This window comes from Mauremys mutica, chromosome 1 (genome assembly GCF_020497125.1).
Source record: "Mauremys mutica isolate MM-2020 ecotype Southern chromosome 1, ASM2049712v1, whole genome shotgun sequence".
NCBI lineage: Eukaryota > Metazoa > Chordata > Testudines > Geoemydidae > Mauremys > Mauremys mutica.
Window position 1 is genome coordinate 25,545,720 of NC_059072.1, and position 27,596 is coordinate 25,573,315.

At 45.6% G+C, this 27,596-nt stretch overlaps 2 protein-coding genes across 3 annotated transcripts in view; one reads left to right on the forward strand and one right to left on the reverse strand.

Annotated features, from left to right (window-relative positions):
* Positions 1-23,899, reverse strand: part of CCDC146 (coiled-coil domain containing 146) — a 120,508-nt gene extending 96,609 nt beyond the window's left edge. The window contains exons 1-2 of the mRNA XM_045029664.1: positions 23,742-23,899; positions 8,784-8,952 (exon numbers count right to left, since the gene is read on the reverse strand). Coding sequence (XP_044885599.1) covers positions 8,784-8,939 — 156 coding nt within the window. The 5' untranslated portion in view covers positions 8,940-8,952; positions 23,742-23,899. The remainder of the gene's footprint in view (positions 1-8,783; positions 8,953-23,741) is intronic.
* A 151-nt stretch (positions 23,900-24,050) lies between these two features.
* Positions 24,051-27,596, forward strand: part of FAM185A (family with sequence similarity 185 member A) — a 76,394-nt gene continuing 72,848 nt past the window's right edge. Inside the window, exons 1-2 of one of the 2 annotated variants that reach the window (XM_045029710.1) lie at positions 24,051-24,888; positions 26,857-26,966. In XM_045029710.1, the coding sequence (XP_044885645.1) occupies positions 24,417-24,888; positions 26,857-26,966 (582 nt within the window). In that variant the 5' untranslated portion in view covers positions 24,051-24,416. The remainder of the gene's footprint in view (positions 24,889-26,856; positions 26,967-27,596) is intronic. The other variant, XM_045029701.1, reaches the window with a different exon arrangement.

Genomic DNA, 27,596 nt, shown 5'->3' on the forward strand with positions numbered 1-27,596 from the left:
AGGAGCACTGGAGAACCATCCATACTGATGAGCTCAGAGACCCATACGCCACACAGACAGCAGCATCTGGAACTATGGTTGGAAGTGACCCAGGGAGGCTGAGCGAGTGGTATCTCCTGCCCGGGTGAGGTCAGCGTGTTTCGGTGGGATTCTCCGCTAACCCAGTGATGGACCACTCCGTCGCTATTAGTGTCCTGGGTCGGGGCCTGGTGGAGTTGGGCGGGCCTGGTCCCCCCTACCTGGGCTGTCACCAACCTGGTGGTGGCCCCCACCTTTCCCTGCCATAATGACTCCAGCCATTAGGCTGTGCTGCCCTGTGTCCAAGGGCTGCCATAGTGACTCTGCGGTCACCCAAGGGCTGCCAGGGAGATTAACTGTGGTGATATCACCACTCTTCCCTGCCCCAAGGGGGACGGGGTGTGCATACACTGTGACCAGGGGCGGCTCCAGGCACCAGCATGACAAGCGCGTGCCTGGGGCGGCAAGCCACGGGGGGCACTCTGCTGGTCACCGCGAGGGTGGCAGGCAGGTTGCCTTTGGTGGCATGCCTGCGGAGGGTCCGCTGGTCCCGCGGCTTCGGCGGACCTCCCGCAGGCATGCCGCCAAATCCGCGGGACCTCCCGCAGGCAAGCCGCCGTGCCTGCCATGCTTGGGGTGGCAAAATACCTAGAGCCGCCCCTGACTGTGACACTCCCCCACTGTAACTTGAGACCATTGCTCCTTGTTCTGTCATCTGCCATCACTGAGAACAGCCTAGCACCATCCTCTTTGGAACTCCCCTTCAGGTAGTTGAAGGCTGCTATCAAATCCCCCCTCACTCTTCTCTTCTGCACACTAAATAAGCCCAGTTCCTTCAGTCTTTCCTCATAAGTTATGTGCCCCAGCCTCCTAATCATTTTCGTTGCCCTCCACTGGACTCTCTCCAATTTCTCCACATCCTTTCTGTAGTGGGGGCCCCAAAACTGGACGCAATCCTCCAGATGTGGCCTCATCAGTGCTGAATAGAGGGGAATAATCACTTCCCTCGGTCTGCTGGCAATGCTCCTACTAATACAGCCCAATACGCCGTTAGCCTTCTTGGCAACAAGAGCACACTGTTAACTCATATCCAACTTTTCATCCACTGTAATCCCCAGGTCCTTTTCTGCAGAATTACTACTTAGCAAGTTGGTCCCCAGCCTACAGCAGTGCATGGGATTCTTCCATCCTAAGTGCAAGATTCTGTACTTGTCCTTCTTGAACCTCATCACAGTTCTTTTGGCCCAATCCTCCAATTTGTCTAGGTCACTCTGGACCCTATCCGCACCCTCCAGCATATCTACCTCTCCCCCAGCTTAGTGTCATCTGCGAACTTGCTGAGGGTGCAATCCATCCCATCATCCAGATCATTAATGAAGATGTTGAACAAAACTGGCCCCAGGACTGATCCCTTGGGCACTCTGCTTGATATCGGCTGCCAACTAGACACTGAGCCATTGATCACTACCCATTGAGCCTGACGATCTAGCCAGCTTTCTATCCACCTTATAGTCCATTCATCCAGCCCATACTTCTTTAACTTGCTGGCAAGAATACTGTGGGAGACGGTATCAAAAGCTTTGCTAAAGTCAAAGTATATCACGTCCACCACTTTCCCCATATCCACGAGCCAGTTATCTCATCATAGAAGGCAATCAGGTTGGTCAGGCATGTAGCCACCTTCTATGTCACTCCACCCTACCCAGTGCAGGGAGCTTGCCCAATGTACCATTGGACTCTGCCAATTCTCAGTGGGTGGATGGTCCTTTGGGGACTACACTGTCAGCTGGTGTAGTTTAAAGTAGTTCTTAGGCAGCTCTAACACATGCCAGGGCCAGGTCTAAATCTTTGCAGGGCAGAGAAAGAAGGGTTACTATGGGATGTTTTGTCTGTGTTGTACTCGCATATGCACACGAACAGTGGGATCCACGCAAATATTTGAAGAACTAGAAATATGTAACCAACTCCTTGATGACTTGCCCTTTCCTCCTGCACTGAATGGAGGAAAAAAAATAAGGAAAATCTATTCAAAGTAAGACAAATTTACATTTATCCCTAGTCTATGCACCATGGAAAAGTTCTTCCATCTGAAGAATCCTTGTCAGACAACTTTTCCCATGCTGCACAGATCCAAAGCAGCAGAAACAGGATTTCTCTGACAGTGTGAAAGCCACAATATTGCCCTTAATTAATAAACACAAGCCCCATCTATCATTTTGAGCTTGAGCTGACACTGGAAAGGGTAAAACACCCATAAAGCTTCATGGAAATTTTGTCGCTTTCTGCCTTATCTTTCAATTGGATGAGGATAAAGGGAGTGTGATAATTACACCTGTATTGGCAAATCACCATTTACTGAAGACTAAAGTCAGAATCAAAGTCCTTCTTGAGTGGAGGATCTCTTCTATCAGGTCCATCAATCTCTGAGGATGGAGCAGTAGAGATTCAAACTCTGAGGGAAAACATTGCTTAGCCACTGGCCTGCCGAGAGGGAAGTGCCTTCTGCCTCCTTCTGGCTGTCAAATCCACAGGCATTAGTACGTATGAATGGAAGGGAATAGTGACAATGCACCAGTAGAAGCAGGTTGGAGGCAGCATTTGGCAAGATGGAAAAGACAGAACTGGGAAAGAAGAAAAAGGGTGGAAGTAGGTAGGAACTGGAAAGCTGGAAGGGGGTGGGGGAAGCACCAGTGGATGGGAACAGGATGGGGACAGGCACTTGGAAGGAAGTAGGAGTCAACAAGGTGGGAAAGGGTCAAACATTTGGGAAAAGATGCAGATGGGAGTAGGCATGGAGACTGGGTTCCCAAGGAGGTGGAGTTCACATAGGCTGCAAGGGGTATGTTCCAGCTTTTACCTTGAAAGATATGGAGGGTCACCAGCCTGCAGTAGCGTGGTCATAGAAGCTTTCTTGGGGATTTCCTTTTTCTACAGATTCAGGACCTAAGTGGACCACGTTAACTGAAAACAGTCGGAATTCCCTCTTCAGAGTAAGGAAGAGTCAGGCAGAAGACAGCTGAAGCCTGCCCAATGAAAAAAGTTAGGTGGCATGGCAGACAGGAAGGCAGCTGGATTTCCAGAAAAACAGGATTTGTGTCTGAGAGAAAGATTTTGTGGCAGTTGCCACATAAGGTACATTCTGTAGATAATGCAGTAGAAGTTGTGGCACCTTCCCCCCATTCCATCTTTTTCTTCAAGATGAGTCAGAATGGTGTATTTTTTAAAAAAATCCTCCAGAACTTGCAGAAGTACCATAGGTAACAGCTTCTAATTTTACCTCTGCATCCCTGGGTCTACAAAATGCCATCCCACTAGAGCTCACAAGGGTCACATGCATTCAGTTCGTTTTAAGAGAACAGAGGAATTTTATATTCAAACTTCAATTTTGGCATGAAAAAGTGATGTAGTTTTTGCTTTTCATGTGATTTTGTCTGAACCTGTTGCATGTTTTAATGTAATTTGTAAGTTGGTTAAAATGCTACAGAAAACAAGCATCATAAACATGAAATTATTGGTCTCCTCATACATAGCAATTCTATGTTTGTAATGAGATGACAGAGAGTCAAGGCCAGTTTGGAGTGGCAGTAGATAGAGCACAGGTACCAAAATACTAAATCCAAAGGGCCGAGCTCAGGTCTTCAAATATCCATGTGGTCAACCCAAATATGGGTAGGCCTTACTATAGTATTTCCTTTATCATCTTTCATTTTCCATGTCTGAATTCATATTTTCATAAGCCTTTGCTACTCATTTTTTTACCAACTGATTTACTTTCATCATCCATGGAATTGCACCATTAATCACATGTAACAAAATATTTCTAGAAAAATGTGATCTAACTTTATTTTGCATAAACAGGCCTGTTTACAGAGTCTTAGAAGCTGGAAAAAACAACCTCTTGCAAAACTGTACTTGTCAAAACTCCAATATGTCTGACGGGCACAGAAATTGACAGCGTGAGAGTAGCTTTAAATTGTGATTTACAGAGGAAATTAGCTACTTATTCATATATTTCGAAGAAGCAATAATACAATGAAATAAAAATGATAGTTAAGGAAAATAGGGTTCTCTATTAATCAAACAACAGGCTGTAACAGACAAATTATTTAAAAAACATGAATATTGGCTATTGATTTGTGAGCAGGGCCGGTGCAACCATTTAGGATTTGGGGGATGGCATTTTCTTCAGCAGCGACCGCGGCTGCCGGATCTTTGGCTGCCCCGGTCGCCGCCGGCATTTAGGCAGAGGGAGCTGGGGCAGGGGAGCGTGGGCAGGGCCACCTGCAGCAAGTGGGGGGGGCGGCATGCAGAGGAATTCCCCACCCCAGCTCACCCCGCCCTGCCTCCTCCCCGAGCACGTCGTGGCTGCTTCACTTCTCCCGCCTCCCAGGCTTGTGGTGCCTAAGCTGATTGGTGCCGCAAGCCTGGGAGGCGGGAGAAGTGAAGCAGCGACAGCGTGCTCGGGGAGGAGGCGGAGCAGGGGTGAGCTGGGGTGGGGGTGCCTCAGGGCGAAGGGCTGCCGCGGGGGGGGACACCTCAGGGCGGAGGGGGGGAGCTGCCGCGGGGGGGCGCCTTAGGGCGGGGGCTCGGGGACGGGGGAGGGCGCAATGTGGAAGTTTCGCCTAAGGCATGAAACATCCTTGCACCGGCCCTGCTTGTGAGTTTAAGTCCAAAGAATCATGAATGATCCCAAAGACCTGAAAATAGAAAAGCTAAAGCAACTACTCATATATTGTCTGAAAACCAAAGTCCAAGTCACTTTGGAGATTCTCAGATGAACTTATATTTCATTTTCAATTTGAAGTAAAAGTGAAATCAAAACAAAATATTGGTAGGATGGAAGAAATAACCAGAAAAGATGGTGGAGCTTATATCTGACCCTAAGATTAAGGACTTTCAATTGCCATTAGCTCTGCAAATGTAGAACCTGAAGAGTACAGCTAGATCAAAAATTACATTTGAAGATCAAGTAGCAGCAGTGGATTAAGAAGGCAGTTTACTATCTACACCTAGATGGAAGGCTATATTTTGTACCTTTTGTACTCAGATGTTGCAACTATCATCCATTCCCAAACTAGAACTGGTGCAAAAGACAGCTATCAACTTCTTAAGCGAGTGTCTCATAGATAGAACACTTGAAATCTGTTCCCAGGACTTAGACTGGATATCTGTGAGCTTCCAGATAAATTTTAAGATCTTGGTTTTGACCTAAGAAGACCTAAATGGTCTGGGACTACTCTACCCAAGAGACAGACTCTTTTTCCAGGATAGACTGACACAGTTATAATCAGCAGATTGCTGATTCTAGGTCCCCTTTGATATAAGAGAGAGGAGGCAACTGGGCTGGCAGGGACCAAGGACTGGAATGCCCTTCCACACCTGATCCAAAATATTTACTGACTTTCAGGGCATGTTGCAGAGCCCATTTATTTCACCTGGCATTTGGAGAAAGGTAGGAGGATTTGCAAATGAATGGAGACAATGTCATTATCAGGGGGTACATATTTGCCCTATAAATAGATCTTAAAGTGATAAGCTATGATATACAAAAGAGATTCTAATTAAAGTAATCCACAGAGAGTAGATTCTGGGGATTTATTTCTATTGGCTTACACAGGAGGAAAATGGGATTTCGGGAAATGTTCACAGGATATGAAAATTAACTACAAAAACATTTCAATAATAAATGGTAGAAACATAAAGCAATCAGTCATTTTAACTCAACACCAGTAAAAAAAAATAAAATAGAACACCACTTGGATGTTCATTTCCATGCATACTGCAAATTCAAATGCATGAAACAGCCCCCCTTCCCCACCTCCCAGCAACACTGCTAATGGAAAAAGCACTGGAACTATTTAGTCAACTTGATGTAATCTTAGTAGTAAATAACTTGCTGAAAAGGAACACATCTTGATGGACTAAGTGGCTTTTATTCATCCCTTTAACCATTTTAAATGTTTTTACCCATTGCAAGCAGGCTACATAATGTCACAATGTGTTACGAAATAATAAGAAGAGATACTTTGTGCAGCAAGAGTCAAACATGCAATCTGCTATTTACATGTGAAAAGCAAAACTGAGTTGAACAGGAGGTTCACTGCCAAAAGGACTATATATTCTAAAATAAATGTTAAAATACTGAAAGGTGTCTCTATTGATACAGTATTTGCTACTAAATAGGCATAAATGACTAACCAGTAAACCAGAGACAATCTGCTTCCGTTCAAGTGGAAAACTTTGAAAGCTATTAATAGAAATTGAATTCAGCATCTATGCACAGACCTCTTTGTGACTAAAGTCATACATTTTATCTCTGAGTACTCCATAAGTTCATTGAACAAAACCAAATGCATGTTATTGGAAGAAAAGAAATGTGACTAAGAAATGAAAAGCCTGACTGAAACAGAAAGTACAAATAGTAATTGTTGAAAATTACACTGAGAATAAAGTAGTCTATTAGCGTCTTTTAAAAAATCACAGCAAAAGCTCTTTCACAACTGCCTTATGCACTTTATAAACTTGTATACAGAAAATGAGTGTAATATTATAAGTGCACCACCTACTAAAGTTGTCCAACACTTCCCATAAGACCCCGTTTTCACTTGCTTATAACTTTCCCAAACTTCCTATGCAGTGTTGTTGTAGCTGTGTTGGTCCCAGGATATTAGCGAGACAAGGTGGGTGAAGTAATATCTTTTATTGGACCAACTTCTGTTGGTGAGAAAAACAAGCTTTCCAGCTTACACAGAGCTCTTCTTCAGGTCTGGGAAACATCCTCTGTGTGTCACAGCTAAATACAAGGTGAAACAGATTGTTTAGCACAAGTGGTTAATAACATTGTCCAGTCCCCGCTTTTGGCAGTGAGATGCTTAGGGACACCCAGAGCTTGGGACTGCATCCTTGGCCATCTTGGCTAATAGCCACTGATGGACCTATCATATCTCTCCCCCCACCCCCAGTCATCTCTTTTCTAACCTGAACAGTTTGAATCTTTTTAATCTCTCCTGTTATGGCAGCTGTTCCATACCCTAATCATTTTTGTTGCCCTTCTCTGTACTTCTAGCAATTCTAATATGCAGAAATTTCCTTAAAATCTTTCCTATAATTTTACCATCACATAAAAGTCTATACTGTGAATATATGTTAATATTTAATGTTACAGGCCTCTACCACAGGGAAGGGGCTGGACTGAGCCCTTAGTAAATTCTAAATCAAGAGATTAATTTCCTAATTCTGTTTCCTGCCAAGCTTTTTCTGACCATTTCATTCAAAGAAGTAGAATCATTAGGACCAGTTATAGGTAAATCCATAATTTTTTACCTTTCATCATGAGTTGTATTCTCCATGTAAATCTGAGCACAAGTTGAAATAACTGAGAATTTTTGGAATTACTGTCCTATTTCTAATTTGCAAGTGCATTTATCTCTCCCAGCAGCTCTGTACCTCATCCCCCAAAAGGACAGTTACCTATGTTACAGTTTTAGTTTCATCTTCATCATCAATATGGATCTATATGATTTGAGCTTTAGGCAGGTTCATAATACTGAGAAGGCACTTGTGAAGCTCATTCTGGAGCTGTTACTTCAGGTTGTCACTTTAAAGAAATACCAGATATTAAGGGATCCCTTTGAATTGAACTGAGTATCTAGAAGATTGTCATGTACTGTGCTACCTTGAGTTTATTATGATAGCTTTGAGTGTGCTTCCTGTTTATAAAGTAACTACTTTATCTTGGGCTCATTAAACTCAGAAGATGTTGTATTTATATTTATAGTAAATAAATGCTGAGGTTGAAGACCAAAGGGGTTTATTAATCCAAGATATGATGATTACCAAATTAACAAAGCACTTTCAAGTTATTACTCTAAACATTTTAATTAAATAGTCTCTAACAGTTCCTTTAATGCAGGCAGCCCTGCAAAGCTGCTTTGCTCCAAATGGCTTCTGCTACCACTAGCAGCTCACAGTGCCTGCGATGCTTTTTAACTATAGCTTTCCTCTCGCCCCTGCAGCCTTTATGAAAATTATCATTTTAGCTGCAAAAATAATTACATAGCATAAAAATAAAACAGCACCATTCACAGCCTCCTCAGACCATGTCCATGGTCTCTCTACCTATGGAGAAATACTATTGCGTGTGCATTCCATCCTGCAAGATATATGCCCCCTATGCATGCTCTAATTTTGTAAGATAGCCAGACAGCAATGTGGTCCCTGTCCTCCAATGGCTAGGGAAGAAAGAAGGCATACTACTGATGGGGCTGTCAGCTGCATCATCTGTAAAAGTAAAATTAATGCTTTGTGATTTATTGTATGGTTATTTCACCTTATTGAAGAATATTCCAAGTTTAATAATTTCTTCCCTAAGGTGAAAATAATTATTGTAAAAGTACTAGATTTGCAGCGCTGGAGAATGAAGTCCTCTTTCAACTCACAGAAGAAGTTCAGCATGGACAACAGCAGTGCAAGCTTTCTCCAGCGCAAACGACTCTGACCGTGAGACACACCTTTATTATGGAGGGCAAATCTGTCTCCATCTCCCATTAATCCTTGACATCTCTGCCAAAACTGCCTACACCAGATCTTCTTGTTGTGGTTGTTTTTGTGATGTGGGTCCCTATCCATTAGAAAACTGAGAAGACCATCAACTCATTTCATATAGGCCAAACAGCAAAAAATGGTAACAACTTTCAGTTGCTACCAACAGTTGCTGGATTTCAGACTATTAACACTTGTATTATAGAAAGTTAGGTATACAGTACCTCATCTAGGTACTGAAATGCAGGACTTGCAGCTACATCAATGGATCCCTCATCTTGGATATTAATTGATGGAGCTATGGCATAAATAGGCTCCTCTTTCTCTGTTTCTGGTTCTGAGTCACTGGAACTGGAACTTTCTTCACCAGCATCACTCATTTTTTTCAAAATTCTGTAAAGTAATAAAAATACCAGTATTCAGCATTTATAGATCTTTAGAAACACACATGCTATGCAAGTAGGGTTGCCAATTTTGGTTGGGTTTATTCCTGGAGGTTTCATCACATAACATAATGTTTAATTAAAGGTTAATCTTTAATTCCTGGAGGGTTGGTAACCCTATATGCAAGAGATGAAGAAAACAAAGATATAATGTGAGTTGGAATGAGACCTGTGTTCAAATAAAGAAAACCACACAATGATCGCTTTCAGAGGTTTGCCTTAATGAAAGCTATAAAGAGACAGTGTCCCACTCTATTGTATAAATGCTATAAAACCCTTCTAATGGTTTAGTTATACTATAATTCTGTAGATAGAAAGATAGAAGACAATCCTCCTTATAGCACAGTCAAATGTTTTGAGAGCTATACCTGCACCTCTTTATTGGCATCATCCTATAAAGTGCAGAGAGCCCTCACCTCCAAGTGATTTGAGGCGGTGGAGAGGCATTTGTAGGTCAGATTTACAATTTTTGCCAGCATAGCTATGTTGGCTACGAGTGGAGAGGGAGACAAAAATCACACCCCAATCAATACAGCTATGCAAGCAAAACACCTGTGTAAATAAAATGTATAGTGGCAAAGAGTCCTTTTAATGGTATAGATCAGGGGTAGGCAACCTATAGCACACGTGCCAAAGGTGGCATGCAAGCTGATTTTCAGTGGCACTCACACTGCCCGGGTCCTGGCCACCTGTCTGGGGGGGCTGCATTTTAACTTAATTTTAAATGAAGCTTCTTAAACATTTTAAAAACCTTATTGACTTTACATTCAACAAAAGTTTAGCTATATATTATAGACTTATAGAAAGAGACTTTCTAAAAATGTTAAAATGTATTGCTGGCACACGAAATCTTAAATTAGAGTGAATAAATGAAGACTCGGCACAGCACTTCTGAAAGGTTGCTGATCCCTGGTATAGATTGTTGTCTGAGGAGATGGTTTAGGTCCTTTTACTGGTATATGCCGTGCAGCTTTGCTGCTGTAGTTATACCAGCAAAGTCTTTATAGTATAGACTAGCACTTTGATTCAAATTGTTATAATTCAAGAAGTTTTTCAGAAGTTTGTTTCCTCTTGACCTGTAGATTTTATTGGTTTGAGTCACAAATTAGGCTCTATCTGGCTGATGGTGTATACTGGGAGGAGTTTAACTCCAGTGAGTCAGATAACTGAGAAAAAAATTATCATTGAGATTTTTGTCAAGACTCAATTAATTATATTTATTTTTCTGTAGTGAAGGAATTAGTATGTGTTAAAAAGGAGTCTCTCACTAAATACACTTTATAATCACATCTTACTATTTTGCGACATGTTCATATTTTTTCCATGTTAGATTTTAATTGTTTTTCTGTAATGTACATAGATTCAGCAGAATAAAGTCAGATTATTTTTTGTACTAAAGTAGCTCCTTTGGGGGCCCAATATAGGTACCATACAAACACAATATAAGAAGGCAATCTTGCCCCAGAGAGCTTACTGTTTAGGGCTCAAAATATGACACACATCCATGGAGCTTTAGTATCACCCTCAAGTCAATATAAACAGATCTTCCCTCACAGGGTCATAAAATTTACAAACAGGACACAAATACTAAAAACATTACATTATCTCAGCCCCAGCCCATGATTTAGTTGGTGTGGGTCCTGCTTTGAGCAGGGGATTGGACTAGATGACCTCCTGAGGGCTCTTCCAACCCTAATATTCTATGATTCTATGATCTTGTCCATACAGGAATTCTTATGTAGTAACAACTCAAATAGCAACAATTAATCATGATAATTAAGGGACCAGCAAAAACACCACCACCAAATACATAAACTGAATTACAGTGATCATGTAACCACAGTTAAACACGTTCCCTGTCTGAATAGTTTACAACCTAAGGGACTTGTTTCAAAACCACTTGCTTGTGCAAGCAATTCCACTGAATTCAATGGGCTGGGACGGCCTCTCCCTCAGTAAAACTTCTAGTAGAATGCTAAGAAAGAGGAAAAATTGGAAGATTTCTTGAAGTTTCCCCTCACATTTTTCTGCTGGAGAGGTGCAGGATCATCCCTAAACCAAACAAATCTTACATAATCTACAAAAATCCAGGGCCGCCCTAGGGTGACCAGGTGTCCGGTTTTCAATGGGAACACCTGTCAAAAAGGGATCCTGGCGGCTTCGGTCAGCATTGCTGACCGGGCCATTGACTGTCCAGTTGGTGGCGCTGTGCAGCAGGGCTGACAGGCTCCCTGCTAGCCTCTGCTCCGCGGGCTCCTAAGAAGCAGCCGGTATGTCCCTCCTGGCTCCTACGCGTAAGCAGGGTTTGGGGAACCTAGGGCATGTGAGCCAGATCTGGCAGCGGCCCCATAGTTAATTTCATCTGGCCAGTGGCGCTCCCTGCGGGTCGGGAGCCATGAGCGCCAGCTCGCCCCGTTGTTGGGGGGAAGCCCTGAGTCTCAGCGCCTCCTCGCGGGGCTGGAGCCACTGGGCCTGCTCATCTCACTGTGGGGGGAAGCTCCGAGCCTCTGCACCTCCCTGGGTGGGTTTCTGGTAGGGCTTTGGAGCTGTGCTCTGGCTCTGCTCTAGCTCCAGGCAAAACCTGCAGCTCCACTGCTCCAGAGCTGCTCTGCACTCCAGCTCCGGGCTCCACTCCAAAGCCCTGGTTTCTGGGGGTCAATGGCCCATGACAGAAAAAAAATTCCCCGCTCCAGAGCCCACACCCCCAGCCAGAGCCCTCACTCCCCACGCCGCGGTGACCCAACCCTCTGTCCCAGCCCTGATCCCCCTCCCACCCTCTGAACCCCTCAGTCCCAGCCCAGAGCACCCTCCTGCATCTCAAACCCCTCATCCCCAGCCCCACCCTAGAGTCTGCACTGCTATCCAGAGCCCTCACCCCCACCCCTGCACCCTAACCCCCTGCCCCAGCGCACAGCCCCCTCCTGCCCTCTGAACCCCTCAGTCCCAGCCCAGAGCACCCTCTCCACCCAAAATCCATCAGCCCCAGCCCCACATCAGAGCCCTCACTCCCCCCACCCCTGCACCCCAACCCCCTGCCTCAGCCTGGAGCCTCCTCCCATACTCCAAACCCCTCGGCTGAACCCTCCAGTCTGGAGCCCCCTCCTACACCCCAAAACCCTCATTTCTGGCCACACCCCGGAGCCTGCACCCGCTGCCAGAGTCCTCACGTCCTCCTGCGCCAGCCCAGTGAAAATGAGTGAGTGAGGGTGGGGAGAGCAAGTAACAGGTGAGGGGGTGGGATGGAGTGAGCGGGGGTGGGGCCTCGGAGAAGGGGTTGGACATGGGCGGGACCTCAGAGGAGGGGCAGGGCAAGGGTGTTTGGTTTTGTGTGAGTAGAAAGCTGGCAACCCTACTGCCTGGCCCCACAGAGACAGTGTGCCTTTACACTGTCCCTTTATTTCTGGTGGCACGCCTGTTTGGTAGTGTATCTCCAAACAGTTGTTAAACCAGGGCCTTTCCCTAGTTATGGCTACCCAAGGATACCCCTAAAGGGAAGAATCTCTACTATGGATAGGCCCCTACAGCCAACATTACCTTTTATCTGAACTTCCTTAGGGCTAGTCAAGGGATAAGATGTGTGTTCCCCTCTCCTCCCATCCAGCATGAAATTGCCCATCTCTACTCCTGGCCTTCCCAAACCTCTTACATTAGAAGGAGACATATGCACAGAAAAGGGACCCTACATAGGTGGATCTAGGGGGCATGATCTGGTCTAATGGTATCACTCATGTGAGTTAAAGTTATTCATGTTCATAAGTGTTTGCAAGATCAGGCCCCAAATTACAAAACATGAAAACACAAGAGAAAACAGCACCATTGCTGAGAAAAGGGAGAAAGTTGGCGAATTACTGAAGAAAAGAAGGGGGTAGGAAAGATTTCTGGAAGAAGTGGCTTTTAAGGAGGTTGTTGTAAGTAATATCAAAAAGTTGCTATATCTGTGACATTGTCTAATTAAAATATAACCATGCAAATCATTATTGTTACCACTGTTATATAATTGCAACAAATCTTATACAAAGTGTGACACATGGCCAGAAAGGGTTAAACAGCTGGCAGGCTAAATAACCCAGAGCCAACCTTTAAAGTCATGTTAGAAAGGTATGTGAATGGTAATTAGGGCCATTCGATGCTAGATAGGCTAGAACTCTGAAATGAAAACCTATGTTGTTAGAAGTGATACTAATTCTGTGTGTTTACTTATATATGCTAGCCATGTAAACAGACAGTTGCTGTCTGTCACTACAGCTATTGATTCAGAGATCAAAAGGGAATATTAACATTTAGATGAATTTTGGTTGCAATGATGTCATTGTCTATGAGTCTCTTATCCATTAAGCAGTCTATCACAAACTTAAAAATTATTTCATGTTAATCACCAGTGAGGTTTAGGAAACAGAAGGTTATTGTTTACCCAGGATTGTATGGACAAGTGGATGCTAGAAAACTGCATAAAAGACCATTGGGTCCTGATCCCTTTTATTTCAAAGCTGCTTGAGGTTTCATGCAGGGGAACCTAAGCCATAAGGACTGAGACCTATTTCTGACTGAACTACCCTGAATACAAACATTGGACTATAAACTAGAAACTATTTCTGGAAGATCTCTTTGCATCTACAAAGCTCACCATCTTTGCTATGAATTGGAACCTCAGGAATTGAACTCATGTCTGTATGTATATTGATCTTTTAACTTATATTCTCTCTTTTCTTTTTTAATAAATGTTAGTTTAGTTAATAAGAATTGGCTGTATGTATGTATGTATTTGGCTAAGATCTGGAATATTCATTAACTGGGAGGTAAGGTGTCTGATCCTTTGGGATTGGGAGAACCTTTTTTATATGATGAGTAAGATTTTCATCAATCCTCATCATATTTGACTTGGGTGTCTAGGTGGAGGCCTGAGGCTGGGTTACTTTAAGGGAACTGTGCTGTTGGCTTCTGAGTAATCAGTGAGATATAATAGGAGCTGTTTTGTGCTGGCTTGGTAAATCTAAGTATTGGAATATCCACCAGCTTTAGGGATTGCCTGCCATGTTCTTTGCAGTTCACCCTACTTGAGTGACCTCAGTTGGCTTCCCCGGGACACCAGTCACACACACTCTATCCTAAAACACTGTGAAGAGTTCAATAATAGTTACAAATAGTGATAAAATAAAAAGGTATTTAGCACAAGTCAGGAGTGAATAAAGATTTGAGAATTTGGCTGTATTACATTCCTCCTCTTGAGTTTGGCAAAATCCCATCTTTATAAATATTGTTTTATGCATGGAGGTCACCAAGTTTCTGGCATTAGTGGGAGCCAGCTCTACAATACTCTAGGTAACTAGAGGCCCCAACCAAGACTATAGAGACCATCCTGCTTGGTTCTATACCACAGATAGTATGAGACAGTGTTTGCCCCTAAAAGCTTACAATCTAAATAGACAAGACAGACACAAAGTACTATTACCTCCATTGTATAGATGGGGAATAGAGGCACAGAGAGATTAAGCAATTTACCCAAGGTTATATAGAAAAACTATGGCAGAACTGAGAAATGAACCCAGATCTATGGAACCTGAGTCTAGTGCCTTAACCACAGAGTTACCCTGCCTCTCAATTTTACTTTAATTTACAATTTTAAATTATTACATGACACAGTAAGGCTCATATTTGTACCACATTTGCAAAGCACCCACAAGTGTCATTTTTTGCCATTATGTAAAGGATCTCCTATATAGAGAGCATGCAGCTGCTCCAAAGCCACTGGGCTGATCTAGGCTCAGGTTCATGGACATATGCAAGAGGGACTCAAAAACTTTCAACATTGACAGCACAGTCTGGAAAGATTCTACTAGCAACAGGCTATACTGGAGGACTGTGCTGCACCAGGGAGTCAAAGAAGTTGAAGAGAGGTGGATGAGAGAGGAAAAAAAGAGAAGAGAGCACAGAGGAAAAGGCAGCAGGTCTCAAGAGCTAGTAGTAATTTGGCTTCAACCTCTGGCCCTGCACTTTACATGTGCATTATCTATGGCAAGGACTGTCACTTGGGTACTGGACTTTTTAGACACTCATGATGCTGTAGCATGACACACAGTAACTGAACTGCTTTGGTGCTTACACCATCATATTTTGAAATGAACAGTTGGCATTCAATGTAAGTGATCTTTTGTAACACAGTCAAACTTTATATATAAGGTATAATTTCATGTTTTGGATTGTAACTAGCTACAAAATGAGGCTTTAGGATGCAGCTGCTGTTCTCCACACTCCCAATGACATAGCATATAATCTCAGTTGACCCACTGATTGCCAGCCTGCTGTAGTTTTACCACCATTTTATCTTTTATAGCTCCAAACATTCTCAAGGACAGATTGTGGCCTTCTGTAAAGGTTCACTTTGTGCTCTGTCCTCTTACACATCTTTCTGTGTTTTGTCAACAACAGAAGTAAATTCAGGTAAGACTATATTTTCATCTGCTTCACAATGGCAGTAACTGTCTGCTATGCAGAGAACTTGACATTGTGTTGCAGCACTGAGTACTAGCACAGGCCAAATTCATTGTGCTAGGTGGAACCCACCCACAAATTAGTCTAGCTTGCCATCCCTTCAAACTTATAATGTAGTATGTAATGAATTGGTTTTTTCCTAACCTAAAATTGTTTATAATAAAATGATAGAAGTCAGGATTAAATTGAAGTAAAATAGATAAACATACTTTTCTTTCTGAGTGGGTTCCAAATCAGTATTTGAAATAGCACAATTTAGATCTCTCAGATAAAAATTCCAGTATCTTCCAACTCAAAAACCAGAGTGCCAAGTCTTGAGAAAATAGCTCCCGCCCTTTTTTTGAGAACCGTTGTCGGGGGGAAAAAAACAAACACAAAAGTGTTGTATCATTTACATTTGGCTAATGAAAGGTACGGTGGTCTCTTAGGGCAGTGAAATCTTTGAATGGTAAAATTTAAGCCTGCTTTTAGTGCTGTTTGGAATTCCTTCAAGGATGTTTTGACTTTTACCGATAGATTTAAGCAACTATATTTGCTAATGGAAAAAATCAATTTGATTGCCTCCTGGAGGAGTCAAAACATTGTGAAACCAAATGTAAACAGCACAGATGCCAAGACTGAATCCAGGAAATATTGTACATAAACATGTACACATATTGATAAATAAAATAATTTTCATCAACAAACTGTTAAAATTGCTAAATATGTTTATTATCTCAATGTTGCTGCTGTTTTGTTCAGGTCTCTAAGCCATGCTGAAAGATTTTAAGAAAAAGAAACAAAGGCTACAGGGAAGAAATTCTAAACAGAGATGAAGAATCCATGTGTTTGGGAGTGAGTGTTGATATATGGCATTCACACTGTAGGTTGCAGTTACACTATCTAAATTGGGGGTTCTCAACCTTTTTCTTTTTGAGGCCCCCTGAATATGCTATAAAAACTCCACAGCCCACCTATGCCACAACAACTGTTTTTCTACATATAAAAGCCAGGGTCAGTGTTAGGGGGTAGCAAGCAGGGCAGTCCCCTGGGGCCCCAGGCCTGTGAAGCTAAGCGGCTCAGACTTCAGCTTCAGCCCTGGGTGACAGGGCTCGGGGCAGCGGGGCTTCAGGTTTCTGCCCTGGACCCCAGTGAGTCTAATGCTGGCCCTGCTTGGTGGATCCCCTGAAACCTGCTTGCAGCCCCCCAGGGGGCCTCGGACCCCTGGTTGAGAACTGCTGATCTAAACTATTCGGGGGGAAGAACTAACAAAGCTATGTTGTTCTTAAAATGGAAGCAGTTTGTACTGTAGTAAAGGCATATGCCATTCCCCATGGACCTAATATAAATGTATAATTAATACATCAATTGCCTCCCAAATACTGGAATTAAAAAGTACCTTGGGAGATACTAGACTTTAAAGGTCACAAAGCAAAGCAGAGAAGTTGCATTGTATTCCAATATCTAAAAAGTGAAATGTCTAATTCAAATATAAATGAAACTTGGAACGAGTTATAAACTTACACAATGGTTCTATAGTTTTGGAATGTCTTCAGAATACAGATGTGCACTGCAGATGCAGGTTTGCCTCCCAGCCTGGGTAGAGAGCCTTGTACTAGCTGGGCTCAAGCTATTGTGCTAAAAATAGCAATATGGGCATGGAGACTTGAGCTCGCAAGTCTAGCTCCAGCCTAGGCTGCAATGTCCATACTGCAATTGTTAGCCTGATAGCTGGAGCGCCACTAGCACTAGCTCAAGCCCTGCTAGCGTCAGCCTGTCTACCCAAGCCGGGAGGTTTGCTCCCAGTTGCAGTGTAGACTTACCCAAAGAGGCCAACGCCTTGATCTTGCACTGAGAACTGCAAGACAGACAAATTTTTGATCTCCAATGAAGTCACACAGAGGTCCAGCCAATGGAGCAGTTTGCAGTATTGAGTCATAAGTGACTTACCCAAGGCCACATAGAAAGGTCTGTAGCAGTCAAGAACTGAACCCAGATCCTGAGTCCAAGTCCAGTGCCTTAACCATAAGACCCCTTTAGTAAAGGGTTCTGTGGATGAACCAGAATAGAATCAAGCTCTTTCTTTCCTAGCTGTGTTAATTTTTGCAGGAGTGAAAAACAGTATAATCTTATTGCACATACTCAAATAAGATAAGACCCAGTGTATGCAGATGGAGTAGATCTGCTGCTTAAGAAGGTACCATATTTATACACTCTCTCTTCATAGAAGAATTGCCAAATTAAATAGAATTGACAATCCCTTTAAACTTTCATTCTTCAAATTTATAAACTGAATTACAGAAAGATGTATGTTGAGAAACACCTTTTATTGAATTATTAATAACTGCCAGTCACCTAGTCTTAGCATTCAAAGACTCCCCGAGTTCAGCTTTTCAACTTTACACATGAAAGATACAGAAAGCACTACAATTGCTCTTCTCTGCATTTGTTGTCTCAAAGTAGTAGCAACACAGATTCTTTGCCAGAGTAATACCACATTGTAAATTTTTAGTACTGAAGTAGCACACTAAAGAGGTGTCCTCTTTTACTAACTTAAGCTTGTTTAACAATTATGCATTCAGGTTAACTTATATTTGCGTAAATTAAGACCACAGAGCCAGATGGTGGAACCTTACTCATAATGGTAAGCAGTTACCATGCAAGCAATCCAATGGCCTTAAATGGGACTACTCATGCAAATCACTAATTACCCATCAGTATGAGTAAGCAGAGGTACCAACCTCCCAGGGGTGCTTGACTCCCTGCTCCGCCTCAGGCCCCGCCTCCACTCCATCCCTTGCCCCAAGCTTGCCTCTTCTCAACCCCACCCCTTCTCGCTCCTCCCCCTGCCTCTTCCTGCCCTCGTTCTCCCCTCTCCCCCCAGTGCATCCTGCATGCCGCTGAACAGCTGATTGTGATGGGCGGGAGGCACTGGGGGTGGGGGGAACTGATTGGCAAGGCCCATGGGCAGAGGGGGAGGGGGAGGAACTGATCTGCGGGTCTGCCAGTGGGTGCTGAACATCCACTATTTTTTTTCTATGGGTGCTAGAGCCCCAGAGCACCCACGGAGTCAGTGCCTATGTGGTTCACATAGAGATTTATAACTGGGATCATAGCTGGTGCTCTCGTAATAGATGTAGCTAAGGCTATGATTTAATCATGGGTATTTTTAGTGAAAGTCATGGACAGGTCACTGGCAATAACCAAAAAGTGAAAGACCTGTCCGTGACTTTCACTAAAAATACCCATAACTAAATCTTAGGTGCTTGAGGGAGGGCGGGGAGAGACGCTGCTGCTCCTGGGGGTGGGGAGTGGCCCGGGGCCCTGCCACCACTGCTGCTCCTGTGTGGGAGGCGTGGCCCGGAGGGCCGCTGCTGCTACTGCTGCTCTGGCCAGGGGGCAGCCCATGGCCTAGCAGCTACCACTCTGGGTCAGGAGGCGGCCCCCCTGCCACCACTGCTCCTCTGGGCCGCCGCCACTGCTCCACTGCTGCCACTGCAGAAGTCACGGAGGTCCCAGAAAGTCATGGAATCTGTGACCTCTGTGACAGACTCGCAGCCTTAGTTATAGCATGTATGTGTAACATGCATGTCTTCTTGATGGAAATGGTCCATTTGAATAAGCTTCTTCTAGAGATTAGTTCCTTGTCAACACACAATCTTGCACCAGTTCAATTAAACCCCCCTCAACCCTCTAGGGGTGTGTGTGAAGGAATGTTCGGTTGGTGAGTAGCGACGCCAGGTATTCTGTGCATCCAAATTCATTTCCCCACATGGGCTACCTAAGGGGAGGGTAGGAGAACAGCTCCTGACCCTCAAAGCAGAGCTCCAGCCTGGGGCTGTTTCAATTTTACTAGCCTATAAAATATGAGATTTGTCACAGAAACACAGGCATCTAGATATAGGGGTGCATTCTAATCAGCACCAGTAACATTGTAGCTAATGAACATAAGAGCTTAGCTGCTTCCCAAGCTTCTGTGCAGTGTGCAGCAAGGAATCCATTGGCCTTGCTACCTGCCATCATCAGGACTGGTTTGACAACAACAACACTGAGATTACAGCCCTTTTGGACCAGAAAAGAAAAGCTTTCTGTGACTGGCAAAACGAACCACTACTCAGTCAGAAGTAAAGCTTTTTCCATCAGCTCAAAGCTGAAGCTTAAAGAAGGATCCGAGAAATCAAAAACAAATGGTGGGAGGTCAAAGCAAAAGAAATCCAAACATTCGCTGCCAGACATGATATGCGGAGCTTTTTTTGTGAGACAAAGACCCTATACAGACCAAGCTCATGTGGCCTCACGCCTCTGAGATCCAAAGATGGTAGTACTTGTCTTAAAGATAACGAATCCATCAAAGAGCACTGGAAGGAACACTACCAAAAGCTTCTAAATCCAGAATCGACTGTGACTGACGACACCATTGACTCCATCCCTCAGCACTCAATCTGGGAAACTCTTGCCAACCCCCCAACACCTGAGGAGGTCTGCAAAGCAATTAAACAAATGAACAATAAAGCAGGTCCTGATGGCATACCAGCTGAAATACTGAAAGTGGGGGGAGAAACACTAACTAACAAGCTTCACTTGCTGCTCTTCAAAATCTGGCGCACCGAAGAAATCCCTGCTGACTTATGTAATGCTAACATCATCACCATTTTCAAAAAAGGAGACAGGGCTGACTGCGGCAACTATGGAGGCATTGCCCTCCTCTCCATCGCTGGGAAGATTCTTGCTAGAATCTTACTGAATCGCCTGCTCCCTCTTGCAGAGGAAGTACTTCCAGAGTCCCAGTGCAGCTTCAGACCATCACGAGGCACAACCGACATGATTTTCACAGCAATGCAGATCCAGGAAAAATGTGAACACCACCACCGGAGGTGTATATGGCATTTATCAATTTGACCAAAGCCTTTGACTCTGCCAACCATGAGGCCCTGTGGAAAATTATGTCAAAGTTTGGCTGCCCAAGCAAATTTATCACCATTGTAAGTCTCCTCTATGACCAGATAACTGCCTCCATCCTGTGCAGTGGCTCTACCACTGAGCCCGTTGTCGTCCAAACTGGCGTAAAACAAGGTTGTGTACTGGCACCCACCCTTTTCTCAAGTTTCTTAGCAGCTCTGAAAACATTAACCCAAGACCATCTATCACAGGGCATTGGCCTCCAACGTCAGATTGACTTTGCCTATCTTGGCAGCCATCTCTCAAGGAGGGCAGACATAGAAGTCAAGATTCAGCACAGAATTCTCTGTGCCAGCCTTGCCTTTGGCAGATTGTCTTGCTGGGTGTTCAACAATCACAACATCAGAACACTAGACTTTGTTTATAAAGTGGTGATAATCCCAACTCTCCTCTATGGCTTTGAGACTTGGGTGACCTACAGAAAACACCTGAAAAACCGGAAACGCCAGCACCAGCACTTTCTTTGGAAGATACTCAACATAAAGTGGAAGGATCATTGCACTAATGTCAGTGTCTCACAGAGGACAACATCTTCAATGTTGAGGCCCTGATTATCCAGCACCAGCTGAGGTGGAGCAGGCACTGTGTGGGCGTGCCTGATGTATGCTTACCAAAAACAACTGCTGTACTCCCAACTCACCAAAGAAGAAAGGAAATGGGAAGGCCAAAAGAAATGCTTTAAAGACAACCTCAAGATAAACATCAAGAGATGTGGCATCAACACCACACACTGGGAGACAGCAGCCCAGGATAGGGATAACTGGCAAAGACTTGTCAGAGAGGGAACATCCACTTTTGAGGAAAACTGCCTTCCCCTTGTCTCAGAAAAATGCCAGAAAAGAAAGGAAAAACAACTGTTATGCAGCAATCGTGGCCCAAACCTGTCTTCTAACACCACCTGCAATGTCTGCCAACAAGCCTGTGGCTCAAGAATCAGACTCCTCAATCACCAAAGGACCCATGAAAAATAAAAGCTGTGAAAGAGATCATCCTCGATCTCGAGGGATTGCCTACGAATTAAGTATCACTAACAATTGGTAAATCCAGAAGTTACACCTATACCTGTTATTAATAGTATTAAGGTCCTTACTCCCCCAAAATAGAAGTCAAATGTGCCTCTGCTCCTGGCTGACTGATGGCTTGTCTCTCCACCGCAACTCCAGCTCTGCCCTCTGATTCCGCTACGGCCACTAGGATGGACTCCTGCTCTGACCACTAGGTGTCACTGTAACCCACACACCTTCTCCGTGTGAAAGCAGCAAAGAATCCTGTGGCACCTTATAGACTAACAGACGTTTTGCAGCATGAGCTTTCGTGGGTGAATACCCACTTCTTCGGATGCAAGCAGTGGAAATTTCCAGGGGCAGGTGTATATATAAGCAAGCAAGAAGCAAGCTAGAGATAACGAGGTTAGATCAATCAGGGAGGATGAGGCCCTGTTCCAGCAGCTGAGGTGTGAAAACCAAGGGAGGAGAAACTGGTTCTGTAATTGGCAAGCCACACTTTCACAGGCCTTGGGTGGCAGGCCAGTCCTCGCCCACAGACAACCTGCCAACCTGAAGCATATTCTCACCAGCAACTGCACACCGCACCATAGTAACTCTAGCTCAGGAACCAACCCATGCAACAAACCTCGATGCCAACTCTGCCCACATATCTACACCAGCAACACCATCACAGGACCCAACCAGATCAGCCACACCATCACCGGTTCATTCACCTGCACGTCCACCAATGTAATATATGCCAGCAATGCCCCTCTGCTATGTACATCGGCCAAACTGGACAGTCTCTAAGGAAAAGGATAAATGGACACAAATCAGACATTAGGAATGGCAATATACAAAAACCTGTAGGAGAACACTTCAACCTCCCTGGCCACACAATAGCAGATTTTAAGGTGGCCATCCTACAGCAAAAAAACTTTAGGACCAGACTTCAAAGAGAAACTGCTGAGCTCCAGGTCATCTGCAAATTTAACACCATCAGCTCAGGACTAAACAAAGACTGTGAATGGCGTGCCAATTACAGAACCAGTTTCTCCTCCCTTGGTTTTCACACCTCAGCTGCTGGAACAGGGCCTCATCCTCCCTGAGTGATCTAACCTCGTTATCTCTAGCTTGCTTCTTGCTTGCTTATATATACACCTGCCCCTGGAAATTTCCACTGCTTGCATCCGAAGAAGTGGGTATTCACCCACGAAAGCTCATGCTGCAAAACGTCTGTTAGTCTATAAGGTGCCACAGGATTCTTTGCTGCTTCTACAGAACCAGACTAACACGGCTACCCCTCTGATACTTCTCCGTGTGGTGTTCTGTCCCATCTAGTGGTATCAAGACCACTTACAGAGATAAAATGAGTCTGCTATCAGACAGTTGGCTTTTAGCTGATGCAGTAGAGGCTCATGCTTTAAACTCCAGAGGCACCAGGTTCAATCCCACCTGCTGACAACCAGAGGTCTGTCGGCATTACAAGTGGGGGCTCATCCAGATTCTAACTGGGAAATCTCTGAAGCTTGGGACACGCTTCCTCAGCTAGTGGAAGTATGTAACCTGCACACCTTCTGGGTGTGGTGTTCTGTCCCATCTAGTGGCACCAAGACCAATCAGAGAAGGAAATTAAAATGAGTCTGCTACCAGCCACTTAGCTTTTTAGCTCATGCAGTAGAGGCTTATGCTTTAAGCTCCAGGTTTGAGCCCACCCACCGATGACCGGGGTCTGTCAGCATTACATCACCGCCAACACTTTGGCGTGTAACACCACCTATGGTGCCCCACCTCAGGAAATTCGTGCCCTCCTCATGCCCCCCACCCAGGGCTGGCTCCAGCTTTTTTTGCCGCCCCAAGCAGCAAAGAGGAAAAAAAAAAAGGATAAACTCAATTGAGCTGCTACTGCAGAGCAAGTGAGGGATTGAAGGACCTGCCGCCCCAACAACGGATGGAGTGCCGCCCCTTTCTATTGGCCAGCCCAGGCACCTGTGTCCTTCGCTGGTGCCTAGAGCAGGCCCTGCCCTCACCGAGCTACCCAGGGTGCCCACCCCATGCCTCTCACCACACGGCCAGGGTGTGCGTCCCCCTGCAGCGTGGACCCCTCCACGTGTGCCCCACACCCTGCAGAGTGCGATCCCCTCCCCCAAATACCTCACGGCTCCCCCACCCTTTAGCACCCCAGCCCCTCCTTCTTTTCAGCCAGCGTCTCTCCCCCTCAAGGGACCAGCCGCTGCGCCGAGGCGTCTGTGCCACCCTGCGCTCTCCTCTGCCCTCCACTTCCCCCGCGGTGGCAGGGAGCAGAAGCGTCTGTGGCTCCTCTTACCTGATGTTTCCTACCCAGTCAGGTTCATCCTCCGGGGCGTTTTGTTCCCTCCGGGGGCCCCTAGCAGCTGCCTGGCAGCCGCGAGCCGCATGTTTACCAGCCCCAGAGCGTCTCGGGTTGTCATGGAGACACAGCCAACTCCGTCACCCCCATCCGCCGCACCACCCTCTTTCCCCCTCACTTCTGATTGGTGGCAGCGTCCCCCCCGCCCCGTCCAATGGGAGCAGAACAGGAAAGACCCCACCCTCTCCCGTGGCTCGTGGACGGAGGACTTAGGGGCCGCTGAGGGGTCAGGGTGTAGCCCGCTGGGATTTGTAGTTCATTCTGCGTCCTTTCTCTATGAAGTTGCTGTGGCTCAGAACTACAACTCCCAGCAGCCACCTCGCCTCGTGGGGGTGGGGAGCGCCTGGCGGCGGCACCCACCAATTTGCTAGTCTAGACTCTAGCAAGCGACTTGTTCCCTGTTCGCCCTCCCTCCCCCCCGAGTTATGTGAGGGAACTGCAGGCGGGGGGCTCCTATGAGCTGTGCGCCCCAGCCCTCGGGCAGGGCGGGCCCCATAACCCGCCCCTGTGGTGCCCGCCGGTGCGGGGCAGACCCCACCCTCGCCCGCGGCGCCCGGTTCCCATAAGCCGCGCCCTGCGCGGAGGAGGGCGCCGGGATCAACGCTGGGCAGTATGCGGGCCCCCTGCTCGGGCTGGTGGCACCTGGGGGTGAGGGTGGCAGGGGTCCGGCGGGGGCTGTTGAGCTGCGGCGGCCCCTGGCGAGGGACGAGTGGCGGCAGCTGGTCACGCTCTGCCCTGTTCGTGACGGACCCCTCCGGCGGCTGCGGGAGCCCGGCGGGCCCCGAGGAGGGCAGGACGCGGGGCAATAAGCCCCTCAAGGAGTGGACGCTGATTGTCAGCCCCTTCGGCCAGCTGAAGGTGCGGCTGCCCTGCCACGTTACCGTGCGCCCGCTGGACCCGCTCCGCTACCCGGACGCGGACAGAGCGCTGGTCACTGTCAGCGGGGTGGACAGCAGCCTCCCCCAGGGGGTGGATCTGGATCGCCTACAGGTGAAGTACGACGAGGCGCTGAAGGAGATGACGATTGTCTCGGACCACATGGACAGCAAGGCCGCTGTTGTTGTGAAGACACCCATGAAGTTTGGTATGTGAGGTGTAGCTGGTTCAGGTGTAGTAGAGGTTTGAATATGCGCCCTGTGTGTCCAATTCCGGTTCTCCCACACACTGAGACATACACCTGGGCCAGTTCCTGGGTCCCCCTTGTCCCTGGGCTTAGGCCTCTCCTGCCAGCCCTTTTTGTAAGACTGACAGTGCTGTTGCAATAGTGCCAACCTCAGGCCCTCCCTCCACAAAATCATGAAACTTTTTTTTTAAATGGTTCCTTTTCTTTTCTTGTTGGTTTTGTAGAGTCATAGAATCATAGCTGATTAGGGTTGGAAGGAGAGGCTTTAGGGTACACTGACTTCATATTTTCAAACTTTTCTGTGCAACCATAGGGGCTAGAAATGTACTTTTTTATTTGAATGAAAGCTGAGATATACATGCCATCTTTTGATTCCAGCAGCTGAAGCTTTAAGAAAAACACCAGGTATTATGAGAGTTGGCAAAACATCAGTGGGGCTGATATTGTTTTCCAGTTGAACTGATGATACTGACAGTTGGCTGTTCACACTTGCAGTTCACAGATTTTCCCTACCAGGTTTGTTACATGCAGCCAGTCCTCCAACACAACCTCCAATTGAGTCAGAGTCACGAGCTGTACTAGCTTGTGTGCTTTTGGATGTCTCATCTTACCAGTTACAAAAACTGGAAGACAATAGTGTTTGCAGTCATAGAGACAGGGATGCCAGGGGAGAGGCCTCTTCTTTTCCGGTACAATTCCTATGTCATCCCTTAACAGTGAGAAACTCCCTCTGAATCCAGACAGTGCTGTGAGTACAAATCCTACAAACAGCTCAGCTGTACTGCCGAGTGGCACTGGAACATTTTTAATGGTGGTGGTGCTGAAAGCCACATCCCTTACCTCCAGTCTGCACCCCCTCCCACAGAGCTGGGCCTGGGAGCAGGGCCGTGTCTCTGGGAAGGGGGGACCCGGACAGGGGCAAGGGGGCCAAGGCTGTGGTCATAGCTGGGGGTGGGGCTGGCAGCCGCATGCAGGGCCAAGTGGAGGTGCGGGGCAATGGGGGACCAGAAGCGGAGGCGTGGGGCCAGCGGCCAGGACCCTCAGGCACGGGACCAGAAGCGGAGGTGTGGGGCCGGTGGCCAGGACCTCCAGGCATGGGGCCAGGAGCAGAGCTCCATGTAAAACCTGGTGGGTGCTGCAGCACCTCCCCCTGCAACCCTAGTTCCAGTGCCTATGGTACTGCACCAAACATTGGTAGTTGCTAACCAGGCTTGGGCCAATAGCTATATTACTCCTTAACTGCTTTGCACCAGAGATGAACCCCAAATTTTCAGCTAGGCCCAAGGGCTGTTGTTTGGCTAAATTCATAAATGTTTGAGGCACTCATACTACTGAACTAAGTACCATAAATGTCTGTTAAACAATATGTACAGATATATGCAAACATCTTTTTCATAGGCTCATACCTTCTCCCTATACTTACTCTGCAGGTACGTTAGTCAATGTAGTGATTTCCCTGTGCCCCTTCTGCCACCCCTGTAGAAGCACGTATGCACACTGTATATATAGACAATATTTGTTATCTCAGTTTTGAAGTGTACTTTTGAGATCATAGGAATGGCATATTTTGAGATGACTGAAAATTTCAGATGGAGGCATACTCTGTGGATTATTCCCTCCAGGAGCCTATAATCCTCATTGACTATACTGCATCTTTTAACAATCTCAGAAGTTGGAGGGTATTTAGGTTTGCAGTATTATTAGTTTATCAAGGAAAATCGTGTTGTAAAATAACACTAGGCCAACAGTAAAATAGAAGATGACCGAGCTTTGGAAGAAGATGTGGTTGTAGAGTATTTTCAGTGACTGCTCTGTTTTTCTTCTATGTGTAATTACTATAGATTGAGACCAGATATTACAGTGTTTTAGAACTGTTGTATGTTTCTCTTTAGCACTAAGAGAGCCCCGTTTTTGCTTTCACTATTCTAGATTTGGATATCAAGACATCAGGGACTGGCTGTGTGAAGATTCAGAAAATAGACTGTGATAGCTGCAGAATAGAAACTGAGAAGGGGACTAGCATCTTACAGTCAATAAAGGTACAAAGAGGTCTTCTTCCTCTATACTCATTATTTTAAAAGCAACTGTGTATTATGGAATACAGTATTATAAGGCCAGAATCTAGTCTTGAAGATATGGTATGCAGTGCACATGCAAGAACACTTGCAGATGGTACAATAGCTGATTTCATTGTTTTTTAGTGCACTGATTACAATATGCAAGTTAATAATCATAGATGACTTGAGACAATGAAGAGCTGAGCGCCCTCAACAACAACTGAAGCCAGTAGCCAAAATCTGTTCTCACTAAAGTCAGTGGCAAAATTGGCCTTGACTTCAGTGAGTGAAGGCTAAAGCCCGTTGTGAGTTAAGGGTGTGCAGCATCTTCCAGGAGGAGCTTAGTACCTCCTAGGATCAGCCTATGATGTTTTTGTTTAATTTAGTAACAAGGAGAGTTTTCTTTTGGATGCTTGGTTTTTGTTGTTGTTGAGATCATGATATTTCTCTTGCCTTCTCAAGTTAATTCAGTTCATCACTGTCACACACATGCCCTCTGGATGATTTTTCAGCCATAGATTTGAATACAATTTTCCGGCTAAATTGCCGACAATATTACCATTAAATACCATACATTGTGTTGACATGACCCCTTTTTACCCCGAAGATTTC